Source organism: Cornus florida, unplaced genomic scaffold (genome assembly GCF_030987335.1).
Source record: "Cornus florida cultivar Cherokee Brave unplaced genomic scaffold, ASM3098733v1 CherokeeBrave_3.0.0_Hap2_Chr01, whole genome shotgun sequence".
In the NCBI taxonomy this organism is placed as follows: domain Eukaryota; kingdom Viridiplantae; phylum Streptophyta; class Magnoliopsida; order Cornales; family Cornaceae; genus Cornus; species Cornus florida.
Window position 1 is genome coordinate 49,647,386 of NW_026775571.1, and position 17,882 is coordinate 49,665,267.

At 35.3% G+C, this 17,882-nt stretch overlaps 1 protein-coding gene across 1 annotated transcript; it reads right to left on the reverse strand.

Annotated features, from left to right (window-relative positions):
- Nucleotides 1-932: 932 nt before the first annotated feature.
- LOC132296371 (probable protein arginine N-methyltransferase 3) lies at nucleotides 933-16,537 on the reverse strand. The gene is made up of 7 exons (XM_059794584.1): nucleotides 16,210-16,537; nucleotides 13,704-14,264; nucleotides 13,476-13,573; nucleotides 10,657-10,735; nucleotides 10,301-10,540; nucleotides 7,516-7,683; nucleotides 933-1,835 (listed from the first exon to the last, which is right to left on the reverse strand). The coding sequence occupies exons 1-7, from the start codon at nucleotides 16,465-16,467 to the stop codon at nucleotides 1,383-1,385; spliced, it is 1,857 nt and encodes a 618-aa protein (XP_059650567.1). The 5' UTR covers nucleotides 16,468-16,537; the 3' UTR covers nucleotides 933-1,382.
- Between the last annotated feature and the right edge of the window lie 1,345 nt (nucleotides 16,538-17,882).

A 17,882-nucleotide genomic window follows, 5' to 3' on the forward strand; every position in this document is an offset into this window, starting at 1 on the left:
ATGTGCAAAATATTCTAATTTATAATATCATTCGATGAAAAATATTAAAGTGATATTTTATTATTTAAATATCAATATTAAAAATAAAAATTATTCATCTTATTTTTTTGAGATGCAAAATTAATAATTAGATGTCTTGATTATTCATTTGTTAAATTTTCACCTAAATGTTTTTGTTGCGTTTTGATTATTAGTTATATAAATTTATCAAGAACTTTTTTTAGATTGAATTAATGTATCTATTTTTTTTTTTTTTTTTTTTCATATTGTCATTCATACTTTCTAATAAAAATTATTAAATAATATAAATAAAAATAATCACAAACAAAATTATACCATTTCTATAATAAGAAATAATAAGACTACAAAATAAATTAAGTTAAAGAACCATATAAAATTTAGTATTTGAAAAATCATCTAGCTTTCGTGCTAATCAAACTAGGTTTGTGTCAAAGTTTCACTAGCACTAAAAGTTTCGTATCAATGCTAATCAACTTTCAACATAAAATTCAGTTCAAAAAAATATAATTACACCCACATCATCAGAATCAAACTTACCAAAATTATTGTTCAAGATTGATTAGGACTACCTTTGTTTGGAAGTAAAATATTCTTTTAAAAAATATTTTTAATTTTTTTAGTGTTTGTTTGTCGTAAAATATTTATGAAGAAAAACAAAATATATTAAAATTCAGTTTATTTTACCTGGAAGAATATTTTCCGCTCATGGTTCTTCATATTAGAGCACTTACTGCAGCAGATTAATCACCTTAGTATTGCAAATAAACTTGTCTTTCCAACATGTAGGCTCCGTTTGTTTAGCAATAAAATATTTTTCAAAACATATTTTTTTATCAAGGATCTAAAACCCAAATACCTTTTGGGGGTCAAATACCTCCGATCCGATCTCTACTGTGGGTGCCAAAGAAGAATTTACGAAGAAAAAAAAATTAAAATTTAACAAAAATAATTTATCTATCAATTTTCGACAAGTTATTTTACATGCCCAGCTCAATGGACTCGACCTCAATCTCAACGTAGACCTTTTGTCAAATACCGACAAAGTAAAAATAAAAAAATATTTTACCTGAAAAAAATATATATATATTTTTACTTCAGCTTAAAATAAAAGAATGTCATGGAGTCAATTTCCATCAAGAAATAGTATTATTCTCAAAACAATATGTAAGTTACACTACCATACATTCATACATACATATATTTGTATGTATATATATAATACAATTATAAGAAAAGAAACAACAAATTTAGGGAAGAAAAAAGACAATGGTCTAAACAAGATGGCTAAAGAACTGTGCCAAACTTGTTAAAAACAAAATAGCTTGGCTGACCACAGTAATCGATCAACGATACACTTCCAATTATAAATGGAACATTTGCACCGGCCAACTGCATTTCCGTCCATCGGGACCAATCCCTGCAGTCTCCAAAGAAATGTCAATACTGCGACCTGAAGAACGGGCAATGCTTACGCGTAAAAGGATTTTCACAGCAGGGCAGGCATCAGTACCAATGGCTGCCGAGCTGTCTGCTGCACTGGGCTTTCCAGATGCCATTGTAATAGGTTCTTGGAAAGTAAGGATTGTTTGTGACCAGTGCGTTGCAGGAGTGTAAGGGGATGTGGACAACACTGTTGGCGTTTCTTTGCAAAATCTGCTGGTGAAACTAGTCTCAAACCACAACACGACTCCGTAACACGAAGTTTTGGGTTTTACATCCACGGATTCGTTCGTGAGATCGTCCAACTTTGTTTCTAACTCGACCCTTGCTGTGAAATCCACTTGCTCAGGTTTCATAACCGCCAGATCAAAGGTCTGCAAAAAAATTAATAAAAAAGTAAGTATAGCACAAGTAATCATCATGCTAGAAATGAAATTTTTGCGTAAAATAAGTTGGACTTTGATAAAGAAGTTAACTTGCAAGAAGCGGTGTCTGCTCATTACGTCAACAAAAAAAAACTGATTGGCCCTTACAAATTTCATCCGACACTTAGGTTTCATGTAGATATAAATTAGAAAAAGCATTCTCCAAACGACGACTGAATGAGGACCCACTGGGACTCTCCGTAATTTGAATGGTCCAATTCATTATTTACATAAATATTCTAATAGGAAAATCCCATCATCCTGAATGAACACATTAATTAAAAAAAAATTTGTCAGTTCATGATCATTTTAAGTTTCCTTAAAAAGAAATTAAAAAACGCTTAACATGATTTTTGAAATAGAGACAGTTCTCTCAAGTGGCTACATTCCAAATGATATATTACTAAATTCAGATGCTTTGCAAAAAGTGAATCGACCACTCAAACCCAATGAACATCCAAAAAAACCCTCAATTGCTACAAATACACCTCATGGTTAGGACCAGAATCCGAGGTTCTAATAGAGAGTCTCACAAGGCCTATGATCTAGAACTATAGGGGGCTGAATAGGTCCTGCAGAACAGCTTACTGAATTTGACTACTTTATGAATTTAAACTAAATTACCAAAATTTTAAATTCAATAAATAACAAAAAACAATATCATTTAATCCATAGTAGTAAAAATTTGTTGCAGCAGTAAAGCAATGGACACACAGATTTATACGTGAAAACCCCAAGGGGTAAAACCTTGGAACCTAGACTAGGAAGCCAAATCCACTACAAGAAAGAAAGTTTAACTTCGGTCAACAGTTCCCAAAACTCTAAATCCCTTTAGTTACCTCCTTGACACAAGATACCAAACTTTCCCTCGAAAGTCTCCACTGTGTCCTGCTCATCAACAAATTTCGCTTCTCGAGTTCAATCACTATGCAATGGATTGAAGGTTGTGTTGAACTCTATTATTGTGGTACGCAGCAGTAGGTGTCAACACATATAATCACTCACCATTTCCGCAAATGATGAATCCAAAAACGAAAACAGGATGCACTATAGAACTTTTGGGGTCTAGCCTGGGCCACTTAGCACAACTCCAGGCAAATATGCCCAACCATTTCTTAAGGAGCTGGACGTATTGTTCAGCTTCCTCTGAAGCTGGGCTGGCATTTAGGAAGATTAGGCGAGGGTCACCTTATATTCTGTGTGACCTCCCACCTACGAACGACTAAACTTTAATGCACGCTTTGAAAACAACTTAGGGAATCAAATAAGATCAAATCATGTAAAAAGCCAAACCCCTAATTATGCATGCATGAACTGTAATCTTGGTGAGTGCATCAATATGTTAAATTACCTTCTTACCCTTGTAGAAGAATATGACACATATATCCTCGAATATAGCTCAAAATCCCTCCTTCGACCTTGAGTCGTTAGTAGTAACTTCCATAACCAACTTTTGAAAATTTATAATCTAAACTAGAAATCAAAACAAAAGTTAGAGAATCTAATTTTGTTCAACAAAATTTGTCAAACTAAGTCCTATTGGCATTGACCTAACAACAACATGAGCAAATCATCAGTTAATTAAAGCATCATAATGTTGGTTTTGTATACCCTAGCATAACAAATTTAATGGATTGTATAAGACAATTTTTGTCCCATAAATCTGTGGTTAATGAGATGCTTTATATATAATTGGTTAATAATGTGTATTGGTCGATTCGGTATTTGAATCGAGGTGTCCACTTGACTACGCAAGTATTTATATGTATATGAGGGCGTTCATATGATATGTAAATTACAAAAATTACGTTATCATAAATAGTTCATGGTCGGTAATAAAGGATGAACTATTTATTAATTAAGAGATGAACTGGATCTACGATAAGGAATGCGAATTGGGAGAGCCGTCGTAACAATTTGCTCCTCATTACTGTCATGGAGAATAACTCTCAAGCATGAGAAAGGTATAGACTCTTGTATTGATTAGTAGTTGCTTTGATTTATTCGGCGGGGTCCGTAGGGCCTGAAGACCGGTACTTTGGGTAACTATTAATTAATAGCTTGGGAACATACTCTCAAGATTTGCATCGGTGCTGTTGTTATTAGCATGCTAATTAGCTTGAGGCACGCATAATTAGCATGTTCACTAGATAAATTTAGGATAATTTAAGAAGTGTGACTTATCTTGAAGAATGTTCAAACTTAGTTAAGATTACAAAATTGCATGGATAAAATTTCCTGCATAAATAAATTGCGAAATTTGAAAGAAATTCAATGGCATTTTCTAGAGTACTTGGTCTAATAAATGGTGTCTTGAGACTATATTGAAGTAACATCAGACAAGAAAGTTTGCGAACTTTGAAGAAGTAACCACAAAAAAATTTCAATTGCTTTCAATATAATTCAGAAGTTATATAAACTAGGGAAAAGGTAGAAGTTGGCCACAATATCACAAATTAAAATTGGGGCCCCAATGATCAATCGGTTTATTGGCTCATTGATATCACAGTATCCAGAGAAGTCAATGCAAGAGGCAATTAATGAAGCCAAAAATTCATGGGTACAAGGATAAGTGCCCTGATAAGCCTAGGCATGACCATGATCCCTCCAATCCTCAGCTTGCAGACTGGGAGCAGATTATTGGCTAACCATTGATTGCAAACATTGGGAGCATGGCTTCGAAGATTTGGGATCAAGGATTTTAGACACATATTTTCAGAAATTTTCCATCAGAATTTTGACGATGTTGCCATGCACTTGTTATATGGGATCAGTTGTTAACATAAAACTTCATTGCTTAATTCATAAAAAGAAAAAAAATATGTTTGTACTTGAATTCCTTTTGTATCTTCTTGTTCAGTTAATTCAATAGCATTTTTCATTGCTTTGCAGAATGAAACTCTATTTTTTAATTGTCCGACTATAAATTCCGTAAGAATACTAGGGCTTCCATAAGGTTTTGCAATTCTTGTGACAGCAATGTTGAATTTTCAGTTCACACAATTAAATTATTTTTGTAGATTTATCTGTAATTCTTCAATTCCTCGCAGTCGGCTTTCTATTAATAACTTTGGGAATCCCATATAGATTATGACCTGGATGAGATAGATTCGTTTTTGAATCTCTATACGCGCAATTCCCTCGACACCAGAGGATATTCGCATATTCTTTTGTACATAATTCTTAATACAATCCCGTATATTTTTATCTTCTTGGAGACACTCAGAATAAGTTTTTGGTTGTGCAAACCAAAGGGAATGATGACCTTGGGTTATACCAAGTTTGAAACCAATTGGATTTGTTTTTTGTCCCATACTCCCTCACAACTATATATATCTTTATATGTCAAATCTATCTACTTATTTTTCCATCTAGGTCTTTTTTTTTTAAAATCGTTGAGATGGTCTATCTCTACATATTAGGATTTTTTTTTTTTTTACTACAGTAGTTATATGACAAGTAGATGTTTTTATTGGATAACTACGTTCTCGAGCTCTAGGCTTTATTTTGTTAACGGTACTACCCTCGTTGACTTCAGCTTTACTAATGACTAAATTTCTTTCATTGGAATCCAGATTGCAACTGGCATTTGCTGCTGCATAAAAAAACAATTTAAAAATGGGGTAACATGATCGATAAGGCATGAGTTCTAGTATCAGAAGTGTTTCTTCATATGAACGTCCACGAATTTGATCAATTACTCTTTGCGCTTTATAAGCAGACATACATATATGTTGACCCAAAGTCTATACTTATGTTTTTCTCTTCTTTAGCGTAAGGCTTTCCTCCTACTAATGAATGATAAGCATTAAATTTATTTTATTAATGACGAGATCTATTATCGCTTTTTGCATGTCCTCGGAAATTTAAAATAGGAAAAAATTCTCCTAATTTGTGTCCAACCATACAATCTGTCATATAAACAGGCAAATGTTCCTTCCCATTATGATGAATACAATAGTATGTCTGATCACTGTAGGTATAATGGTGGCCCTAGACCAAGTTACTATTATTTCTTTTTCCACTTTTGTGTTAAGCTTATAAAAAAAAAATTATAATAAATGATAAGCTACAAAGGGTTTTTTTTTTTTTTAAGTGGACGTGTCACAGCTTACTCCCTTTTTCTTTTTTTTTTGGGGTAAAGACGAAGAAATAAACTCAAATTTCTCATTATGCTGTCAAAGCAGCTCGGGGTGATCTTAATACTGCTCAAACTTCTCTCAAGTTCAATCTCTTATTTACTACGGTGACGAAGAATCAAATTTTTGCTATATTTATCCCTTTTTTCTACTTCTTCTTCCAAGTGCAGGATAACCCCAAGGGGTTGTGGGTTTTTCTCTACCAATTTGGGCCCTCCCTTCACCACCCCCATGGAGATGGTCTACAGGGTTCATAACTACCCCTCTTACAACAAGATGCTTACCTAGCCAACGTTTAGATCCGGCTCTACCCAAACTTTTCTGCTTCAGCCCAACATTTCCTACTTGTCCGACTGTTGCTGAGCAGTTTTTGGATATCAAATGAACCTCCCGAGAAGGTAATTTTAATGTGGCCGATTTCCCCTCTTTTGCAATTAGTTTTCCTACAGCACCCACTGGTTCAGCTAATTGTCCACCCTTTCCAAGTGTGATTTCTATGTTATGTATAGCCGTGCCTAAGGGCATATCGGTTGAAGTAGATTCTTCTTTTTCATCAATCAAAACCCTTCCCAAATTGTACAAGATTCTTCCAAAGCATACAGCTTTCTGGATGTAGATGATGGTATCTATATAGATGGATCTTATATGCATCGTATAATTAATAAAGTACCACACTAGTGGATATATAAGAATCCAAATCTACCAAATCACTCATTTATTGATATTCTACATCCTAGGTCTTCCCATTATGTCATCTGGCTTATGTTCTTCATGTAGCATTCAGACCGAATGCCTCTATGAAATTAGGTCGATTCTTGCACATATTATGGGTAACGTAGGAGACATCTCTATTTTCCCTCGAGGAATCTTTAGAATTACTGCTACTTAGCTTTCAATTCGCCTCAGACCATCAAATGAAATGTGAATAGCCCGTCCTCTCTTTGAAACAAGGGACGCTTCTGGTTGTGTCGGTGCTTGAAACAATTTTGTCTTCCCCATATTACTATATCTCTAGAATCTATAATTTTATAAGAGAGACTACTAAACTCAATCACTTGTTGCCGTTACTCTTCGGTTTTTTGTTGAGGCCTATCCAAAAATAAAAAAGCTTAATTATATAGAGATGGTCATGACTTGAATATATATATATAAACATATATGTACCAACATATGCACGTACATTTACAAAGGTTTTCATAGTACTCTGGGACACTGGTATCTTATATTAGGTGCTCCAAGCACTCGCTCAAACTCCAGTTCCAACTCAATCAAGGGAAATTGGACTACAAGACTACATGCTTCATTTCTTCAAAAGATGCTTCATCCATTTACCATTTACCATTTTAAAAAAAATGTTTCATCTCTTTAATGCTCAAAGTAGAATAATTCGCACTCTAAAATGGCAAAAGGTGACCCATTTGCCGCAACATGAATTAGTGCCCATTTTGTAATATTTCTGCCAAAAATAAAAGCTGATATCAATTACTAACCTGGAGAACCACAGAATTGGTCACTATATCACAACTGTCAATAACATCGACAATAGGAACCTGAGCAGCATCTTCAACAAGTTCCTTCCCAATGCAGGACATATTAAAACCATACACATTTTCCCAAAACGGAATACTAGTACCACCCCTTCCAAATCCAGCAACAAACTGAAAAGGAAATTAGGAGTAAGTAAAAGTATTAGTCGTAATTACAAAATCCAAATCAAGAGTTAGGTGTTTTGTTGGAAGAGCTTAGACAAGAAAATTAATTATTCAGGCTGGTTGGGATGGAGTCCATTGGTCCTATGGAGGATGAAGACACATTAGGACTGTTCTTTTCAAGATTATTAGGAAGTGGCAGAGGTATGGTTCAGTCACTGTTGCATGACTATGAGGACTTGGATGAGAATGTAAATGCTTGGTGGAAGTCCCAGTTCCAAAGGTTAATCGTTGATATTTCTATGGACAGGGTCTTGGAACCCCCAGACCTTAAGATTTAAGTATTGCTCCACATGTTTTTCTAGTGCAGAGGTAGGAGAGATTCATTATAATCAGGCAGTTACTTAAAGGAAGATGGTTGACCATTGCAGGACCGATTTCCAAGATTTGGAAATCTCTACAAAGTTACATAGATAAACCTATGTTACATGGAATTGGGTACATGTGTCAGGTGAGGGTACGTATCCATGATTCGGATGTGTCAAATCCCCAAGGACACATGGACACTGTTAAAAGTTCGTAAAATATAACACAAGGTTGCATACATTGACCTTCCCAGACCTGCAGTGGAGGGAGCCTCGTGCATAGGGCTAGCCCAATTTATTTTCTAGACTAATGAAAATTGTGCAGTTTTATTCAGGAAAAATAAAATAAAATCGTGCAGTTTATGAAACCATGTGCTATGGCTCAAATCCATGGTCAATCCTATTATAAGCATTTCCCTCATTTTGAAGCAATAATATAATAAAATTGAATTATTAGATTTTTTTTAGATGCATATCCAATAGTAATATCAGACACATATCTCATACCCATGTCTGAGCATAGTGTGTCCGACCCGTGCACTAAACCTACTTTCAAAGAGCCCATGTAACACAGAGCTAAACAGGCAAAGTGCAACTTTGAAGTAGAATTGGTTCCTGTAAAGGGTAAAAAAAAAAAAAAAAAATTCTTAAGAATGCATTTGGTTGGGGATTTGACTCCATGAATACATTGGCACTGAATATGGTGAAGGTGCAGAAATGGGTGTATTCTAGGTAGAATTTTTTTTTTCCCTGAATGAGTTTGATTTTAATGATACAAAAATAGAGTACATGATAACAGTCAAAAGGCTAAGGCAGACAAAAAACTAACTAGGGCATACACTAGTACAAGAAACAAAAAACCACAATCAAAAAGCTGAATCTAGATCAGCCACAGGCAGGCCTATGGCTTGACAGCCTTCAAAACAGGCTTCAATAGCAATCTGATGAGGTGGCCTTCTAGTACATCCATGCAATCTACTGCTTCTCAGAGTCCAAAGACTCCAAATGAGAGTTGAAAATACGCATTGAGAGAGTTTAGGTAGAATGTTTGCGCATGTGTATCTTGGAAGTAAATGAGGTCCTGACCTCGTGTCGTATGAGGAGGCCGAGAGGATACCAATTTGGTTTTCAAAGCAATTCAATTGATGCAAGACAGATTTTCTAGCAAGCTGGTATTTTAAAAGATGGGGCTAAAACCAAGCAGTTGTAGGTTTGGGTCTCTGGTTTACTGCTTCATTGGTGGACTCATGAGTTTTGGGTCTACAAGAGAGAGACAGGAAGGTTTCATTAAATGCAGGTACAGCAAGAAGAAACAATATCCAGTTGACTAGGATCTTGGTATAGGTGAATGGAAGTTCAAGTCGAGCACACAGTTAGCCAGTTAAAACAAATTGGTACAGGTCATGGGTAATATTAGGTACCTATCTGGGTAGAATTATCATCCAGATACTAGGTAATAGTGGTTAGTTTTGCTCTGCAGAGGAAGAGAATGTGTGACCCATAAAGGCTTGAGGCACATGGAAGACAGACAGCCAGACAGATGAGTGGAAGGACAGCAAGACAATTAGTTAGCATCTGGGTATGTCTTATATTATTGCTAACAGGGTGTTTGAAATTTCAAGTCTCAAATGGGCTGACATGGCAGCATGTGAGAATCAAGTGAACTCTTGGAGAGACGGGTTCCAATTAAAGCAACCAAGTGAAGGTAGGGATATGGAATTTTTTTAATTCAATGATAGGGGAATTAGGCCCGGGGATAAAGGTGATTTAAAAAACCAATACTCTCACATCGCAAGCAAAGGGGAGGTTGAGTGAGCCGTACAATGGGTTTGATGTCTTAAGGCAAGGAAGACAAATTTGCGGGTGACTGCTGGCTTAGAAGAGTTAAGGGAGCTTCAGAACTGTAACCTCGCGATGGGATTTCCCAAAATGAAGTTGAGGATCAGAGGTTTGGGGGTGAACAGCTTGGCCATGCTAGAATGTGGTGATGCTGTGTTTTTTTTTTCCCTTTTTCTTCCTTGGCAAGAATGTGGTGATGCTTTTTTCAACTGTGAAGAGAGTGTTCGGCGCCACAGAAAAGGGTGGGGACCCCAATTCTGAGGCAAGAGAAGGGTAAGGCCACCTGGTGGAAGGAGACAGAGGGTACAAGCCCTGTTTGCATCGTATATTATTGTGTTGTGCTTTCGTGTCTTTTATAGAATTTTGCTCTGTTATTAAAAAGATTTACAGAAGAGAACCAAAATGCTCTTGAGAGAACTCACAATAGTAGCTGTGTCTGGGAGAATGGCACCTCCAGGCTTCAACCATCGATCCCGTGCAAAGAGCACAGAGCTAAGCATTGACTCATAAAGTAGGCAATAACCCATCCATTCACTCAATAAAACATCAACACTGTGGGGTTGAATTTGTTCAGTAAGCTCTTCAACCATACCTTGGACCACTCTTATTACCCCATCAGAGTGATTGGCACCTTTCCAAAAAAGGCCATTATCTTTTGCAATCTGCACTTAACCAAACAACACCAATATTAAGTCTAAAAATCACACACGAGAAGCAAGATAAACTACTGGAGGAGATAAATTGTTGATTTCACAGTTATAAATGCAGGAATATTTACCTGAGTTGCCACCCCAGCCATCTTATCACTGGCTTCAACTGCAATTACCCTCGAAGCCCCTGCTTGGGCTGCAAATAGACTAGTGAAGACAAGAATAAAAAATAAGATATGTTAACACCCCTGTTATATAATTAACATTCAGAATAGAGTACCAATTAGGTCCCATTACCGAACTGTTGGAAAAACTAAAGAGAATGTGTGAATGAGTTCATGCAAATATATCAAGTGAAAAGTTCACTCATTTCAGTGAAAAACAAATTAATATCACAAAAGTGATGTTAGTAGCAACATATAAAGTCAGAAGCATCAGCCAACAAGACAAGAAGTACAACTCGGGATATAACTTTCAAGGCAAAGTAGGAATCCTAGTTATGAATTCAGAGGGGGGTGAATACGTCATTTATGTTTTTTACTTGAAATTAAGCAACGTTTTGTTTACTTTAAGCAATCCAACAATAAGTAAAGCAATTAAAAGAGAGCAATTTTTACGTGTAAAACCAACCGCAGAAACCCATGGGTACATAATCTCAGGTAAACAAATCCACTAACATCTAGAAATGGTAAGACCGTTGACGCAAGACAAGTAGTGTTTAAATAGTAACCAGAAAGAAAGAAGGGGATGAGAATGAGAAGACAGATGAAGGGGATGAGAAACGGAGTGAAATATAAGAACAACAACAACGAGGGAGACAAGATACAGGAAGAGTTCGCAAACTCACAATAATAATCCAACATTTCAAAGTTGATTGTCTGATTACATTTAAGCCTTTATATAGGTACCAGCGGGCAGTGGCCTAGTGGTATCCGCCTCTTACTTCCCAAAGGGAGGTCACGGGTTCAAGTCTCAGAAGAGACAAGTGTGTGTGAGTACCAACTACGAAAAAAAAAAAAAAGCCTTTATCTAGGCAAAACATAAACAAACCCTAAAATATTAAAATACTAAAATATCTCTGAACATAGAACATTACCAAAAATAACAAAAACAATTAAAATAAAATCTAATTACATCAAATCCCTAATTCATCTATCTTTGCCCCTTTTCCTAAAGTAGAGGCAGAACATATGTGGCTCATCCATGAGTTATGGGGTCAAAACCAACCAATCACAAAAGGGAGGTCATTTAAGTTATGGGGTCAAAAACAACCGGCATATTTATGTTTCAAATGGGCTGAAACTCTCTTTAGCAGGCAGTGTAGAGCTCATTAGAACAATCTAACCTCTTACAGCTATTATTGTTCTTCAGTGAACAACTAGAAATCTAAGGGAACGAAAATCCTTGATTCTAACGTCATAAGCTTCCTTTGGGGTTCTAGTGAAGACAGGAAGAGGATTCATCACTTGAGATGGTCTACTATTATCCTGCCCAAAACTGAAGGTGGACTGGGTATTAGGAGAGTTCAGATGTCAACTATGCATCTAAATGCCTCTTAGATTGGAATTATTTGCAGGGCAAAGATGCGCTATGGGTAGCTGGTTCAAGGAGAATTATGGAAAGAGATCTTCCTTCTGGAATTGCAATGTCAAGCCTACAGACTCTTCCCTTTGGAAGAGCATTGTAGCTGTGGAAGATTTCATGCTTGCTAATGCATATTTCCAGATTGGTAATGGTAGATCCTTCAAGATTTTTCTGGATCCTTGGACTGATGGATTGAATCTTCAGCAAAGATTTAACCATAGAAAATGGTTTCTGTCTGGTTTGCCTAAGAATTCTACTTTACAGTCCATTATTGTCAATAATTCTTAATGCATTCCCTGCTGAGGTGAGTGCTTACATTCAGTCCAAAAGGCTGTTATCTGGGGATGAATCTGTCCTCTGGAAGCATGGCAGGATCTCTTTAAAGGCCATTTGGAACAAATGCAGACCTATTGGCAATAGAGTCTATTTGTATCCTCTGGTGTGGAATGGCTGCAGGCCTAGGCTCTCAATTCTGTTGGTTCCATTGAACTTCAAGCATGCTTTGGAAGTCTCCATTCTGTCAACCTTGGGGTCCAAGATCTTCAATTTTTGTTTTGATTTTAAAGGTTGTAGATTTGTACTAAAAGCTTTCTTTAAAGTTCCGTTGGTTTCTTGCCTTTTTGATAGCTCTTGGTGAAGGGATGCCTTCACTTGTCATATTTTACCATATTGTAACTTTTTTGTTAATAATATATACCCCGAAAGAAAAGTAAAAAAAAAAAAATGTTAGTTTGGGGGTTGAAAAAGCCACTATCGCCCGAAGTAGGAAATTTGCACAATATTACCAGAAAATATTAAAAATAAAAATCCCGTTTAAGGCAAACCAGTTAGAAAAAGAGAGTAAAACTCCTTCATTTATCTTCCACAAATACCAGAAATATCAAGATTTCAAGCTGAGGACCAAATGAAATTAAGCGAGACATTTTTTTTTTTAATCTCCATCATCATGTGGTAAAGACCTCAATAGTCAATTCTAGCATGACGGCCAACAGTTAAAAGTCTATCATCTTTCAGTACTCTATTTTAACATACTTTTTAATGAATAAAATATGATAAGATACTAAATGATCTAAAACATATGCACATGCACAAACAGTCACACACATGAATCATATATTGGCAAATTAACTGTTAATTCCTAAAAACACTGGTACTCATAGTCATAACTAGATTACTTATCGTATATTTTGTGAATTTGAAGTACTGGAGGAAGGAAGTCACCAACATAGCAGGCCTCAACAGTATCACCGATTATGGATTCCTCCAAAATCAATACAAATAAAGATAAATTTGAATCGACAACAAAAATCCAATATGAAAAAACATAAAAAAAAATTAGAAAAGTAGAAAAATGCCTTCTCACCTCAGTATGCCAGTTCCACAACCTACATCTAATACAACAGCATCGCGCAGGAGAGAAGGATTATTCAATATGGCATGTTCATAAGCATCCGTTCTCACCTATATAACCAGAATGTGAGTTTCTAGACGCGCATATTGACAATGAACTTGCAATATTTTGTATAAAACCCTCTCATGAATTCAACTAAAAGTTTCACTTCTACAGGAAATATAAGATTAAACTTGATACCTTATCGCTTATCATCTCTCTATGGATGCCAAATGAACTGTATGACCCAAAATAATTCTGATTAACATTCTTCATTTCCTTTGCTACAGCATTTTTAAAAGGAACTCTGAAATGCTTATCTATTGGCTTTATACCAAATGAATCACCATGTTCTTTCACATGAATACCATCGTCTGTCACCTTCTTCAAAGGATTTGCCACGTTCATATTGTGGTTGGTACCAGAAGTAACCTCCATCTTTCCATTCTCACAAGAGGTGCTGCAATCAGATGCATATGTTTTTAAAGCATCATCATCATCATCCATGCAAATATTTTCAATACTACTCAAATCCCTCCAGAGTTCCTCCTTGTCAACTAATGCAATCTCCTCATCTTCACATTCTTCATCTTCAGTGAAACTGTACAAGAGTGGATCATCTTGCATGAAAGGTTTAAGATATTTGTTGTCATCCCATGGAAGCATGTTGACCTCATAACTGACTGTTTCATGCAAATGATTCCGTAGTTCTTGCTCAGACTGACAGGTAAGTCCACAGTTCCAACATCTGTTTCCTGCCACCTGGTGAAACAATAAGAAAATACCAAATGAGAAATCTCAAGCCTTTAGCATCTTGTATGCTGCAACCTCCCCAAACTAAAAATTACAAGTGCAGCTTGATAATTAAAAATAGTTACTCAAAGGGTTTTCTTCTCATCATACAGAACATGGCAGTGTATTCTTCACAACTATCTATAAGTTATATAGATGTGAATGCCCGATTTCATTTATCCAACATATTGACAAAGTGACATTTGAAACCATAATTGTTAAAAAGACTCAGCGCACAATGAGGTATCAGAGGTCAATTGGGCCTTGATGAAACCTGATTGAGGTAAGATATGTGTGTGATAAAAATGCACATTAAATATATGTACAGAAAAATAAAATTAAACTATGAAACACAACTATTCAAGATCAAATAAAGAAAAATTCAGCATATCAATTCAATGGATAAGCTAAATTAATATACATATTGCAAATAAATTCAATTAAATCAATGTACAAAAGGAACAATTCAAGATATGCAACACAACTCATCAAAAATTCTTTAAGAATTGGATTTTCGACATATCATCTAAGAAGATCACATAAATCAATGTGCATATATCCTTTCAGTTTACATACGCATTAACCACATCAAATGCCATTACAAATGTTTTTTCACAAGGAAAAAAAAAAAAAAACAATTGTTCAGTTCTTGGCTTTGTTGTTTAGCCCATGGGAGATTTGAGGTCCATTCATTTTATGTAAGATTGGTGGATTCCTTTCCGTGGAAGGCAATTTGGCACACAAAAGCCCCTTTAAAGGTGGCATTTTTCAAATAGATGACAACTTTCAAAAATATTTGACGATCAATAATTTGAGGAAAGGTGATTGATTATAGTCAATTGGTGTTGCGTATGTAAGAAGGCGGAGGAGTCCGTTAAATATCTCCTCTTGCACTATCCAGTTCTAGGGATGGTTGGGTCTTGATTCTTGGCCTGTTTGAAGTGAGTTGGGTCATGCTACTTTCTACGAGGACCACGCTCGAAGCTCGGAGAGGGTGTATGGTGGGGAAGCAAGCTCGAGATGTATGGAAGGTTGCCCCTCTTTGTCTATGGTGGAGCTTATGGCGAAAAAGGCATAGGAGATCCTTCGATGGGAAGGAGACTCATATTTGGGCATTCAAATTTACTTTCTTACTACTTTATTCTTTGGGACTAATGGGTGGTATTGTAAATCTGTAAAGGATATCATGTTCTTTTTGGAAAGCTTGAGAGTATAGTGTTTCTTTTTGGCCTTTGTGCAATTGTAGCGGGATGCGCTCCCCATTGGATTGCCTTTCTATATACTCCCTCTATCCCAAAAAGGATGCCACAGTTCCCAAAAAGTGACATCCTTTTTGGGACGGAGGTAGTATATCCCATATATAGATGTTAGAAGATAAAAACCTTACCTACAAATGATTGTTGTTCATTGATTTAGAAGAACTCTCTATAGATTTTCTTCATCAGTTCTCACTTAGCAATCCAAACATTTTGCCTCTTACTCAGATTCAAGCAACTCTCCTTCGACTTTGCATAATTAATATAACATCCATAACATTCTACACATATATGTGGGCAATGTAATGATAAAATTCATAACTAAAAATCCAATAAAAGAAATAATTATTGGCTTTTGAGGACATACACGACTTGTTAGACTGGAAACAAGCTATGGTTGCATAAAAATCTGAAAGAATGTAAATTCCTCATACATAGTTAATCTTGTTTCCAATCCCTAAAAAATGTCTGGAAGTACTTATATCAAATCCTAATAAGTATCCCATCCAACGCAAGAGTCACTGAGGAATAACATACTTCTAGAAATTGAAACAAAACATCGGCTCCAACACTATTTGTTTGCTGAGAAAGCAAAAGAATTTAAAAATCTTAAATTTAAAAATAAACTTAGATTTGAAATGTTTAAAAAAAAAATTCACCTGAGATCTGACGTAGTTAATGAGCTTCAACGAACCATAGAAATCCAAGCCTAGGGTTGTCCTGATGCCGTGAAAATCGAAGCGGTGACTGGAATTACAGTGTTCGAAGAGCGCATCACTAGAACTGTAGTTGGAATCGCAGAACAAACAGAGTATATTTGAATCCAAACCACCTTCTTCATCGTCCTCGCCGTCTGCTTTCCAATCTTCCCAGTTTTGTTCTTCGTCTTCTTCAACTTCTAGCTCTGTATCATCCATTTCTACGTTTTCTATCAGGTTATTCGCCAGTGTGTATCGTTGAGGCCAAAACAGGAAGCAGTGTGGTCACGCTCTTAAACCCTGAAATTAAAACCCCTACACCCTCCCTTCTCAAAAGCAAAAAAGTCTATGGGTGGGCCGGGCAACCCAACCCAATAAAGTCTAACTGATTTATTGCCGGGTTGGTCCGGAAAAATCTCAATCCAAACTTAATTAGGTTTGAATTTAGGTTAAAATGTTAGCAACCGAGTCCAACTCAAACCCCAATTCTAATACGGAGTATTATTTTTATATTTTTTTATTTTAAATACATTATATATAATATTCAAATTACGATCACCTTTTTTTCTTTTCAACTTCCCCCTTTTTCTAGTACTTTTCAGCCTACTTTGTTAAATCTTAATTTTTTGGATGTAAACATTTAGGAGAATTAAATTTATAAGAATTTGTTTGTAATTTATTCAAAATTTACAATAGTTTTTATAACTTTTTTTTAAGAGTAATTTTAATATGCAACTGATTCAAGATTACATTAAATTTTCAATACGAATATGACCAAATGGGTATCTCGAATTAACCCAACTGTCTAACTCGAAATCCAATCTTGAGTTTAAAAATATAATGATAGGTTGGGCTCAGATTTAGTAGCTAAGGTTAAAGGTAGATGTAGGGTTGGACTCGGGTTGAACATTTCGTATATTGGGTTGCGCTCAACATGTATATACAACTCACCTAATGTGTCTGAATTGCAGCTATATGCAAAAAGGTGTGGACTGTGGAGTACAATATATTATATTAAAAGTAGTGGTGCACAAAAAAATTGTTCAACCCTAAATCGGATCGAAACGATTATTTGGTATGCAGTTTTATGGTTTCGATCTGATTCCGATTTCATCATTGGTTTGGGTTTTTACAAGACTGAACTGAATAGTTAAATAAATATAGATATATTTATATATATTATTCATATAATATATGTAATAATCAACCGGCCAGTAACCTAGTGGTATCAGCCTCTTACCTTTCAAAAGGAGGTCGGGGATTGTATTTAGTATATAATATTAAGAAAAAGTTCATATGAGTTATAAAATAATAATTGTAAAAAAATTTACTAATATAATGATGCACAATAAATTTTAAAATACTTTAATACTAAATTTTATGTTATATTTGGGTCTAAACGTTAATTTTTTTATTTGTTTGCTTAGACATCATTTTGTTCAAGAGAAGAAAAGGTAAACTTCTTCTATTCTCTTAAAGGTTTATTATTGATTAATAATTTCGAAATTCAACTAAACTTTGCCTAAATCCTTTTTTTTTTTTTTTTAAATATCTTGAAATTCTTACTTATATATATAACTAAAGCAATTTAATGAATAAAGTATAGATTACTAAACAAAAATAAATAAATAAAA

What these genes read in the sequence shown, in the direction of transcription:
- LOC132296371 (XM_059794584.1), bottom strand. Translation starts at nt 16,467, where the DNA reads ATGGATGATACAGAGCTAGAAGTTGAAGAAGACGAAGAACAAAACTGG. An exon ending in TGTGGAACTGGCATACTGAG is followed by an intron (nt 10,736 to 13,475) that starts GTGAGAAGGCAT and finishes TGTCTTCACTAG; the next exon opens with TCTATTTGCAGCCCAAGCAG. An exon ending in TCCCAGACACAGCTACTATT is followed by an intron (nt 7,684 to 10,300) that starts GTGAGTTCTCTC and finishes TTTCCTTTTCAG; the next exon opens with TTTGTTGCTGGATTTGGAAG.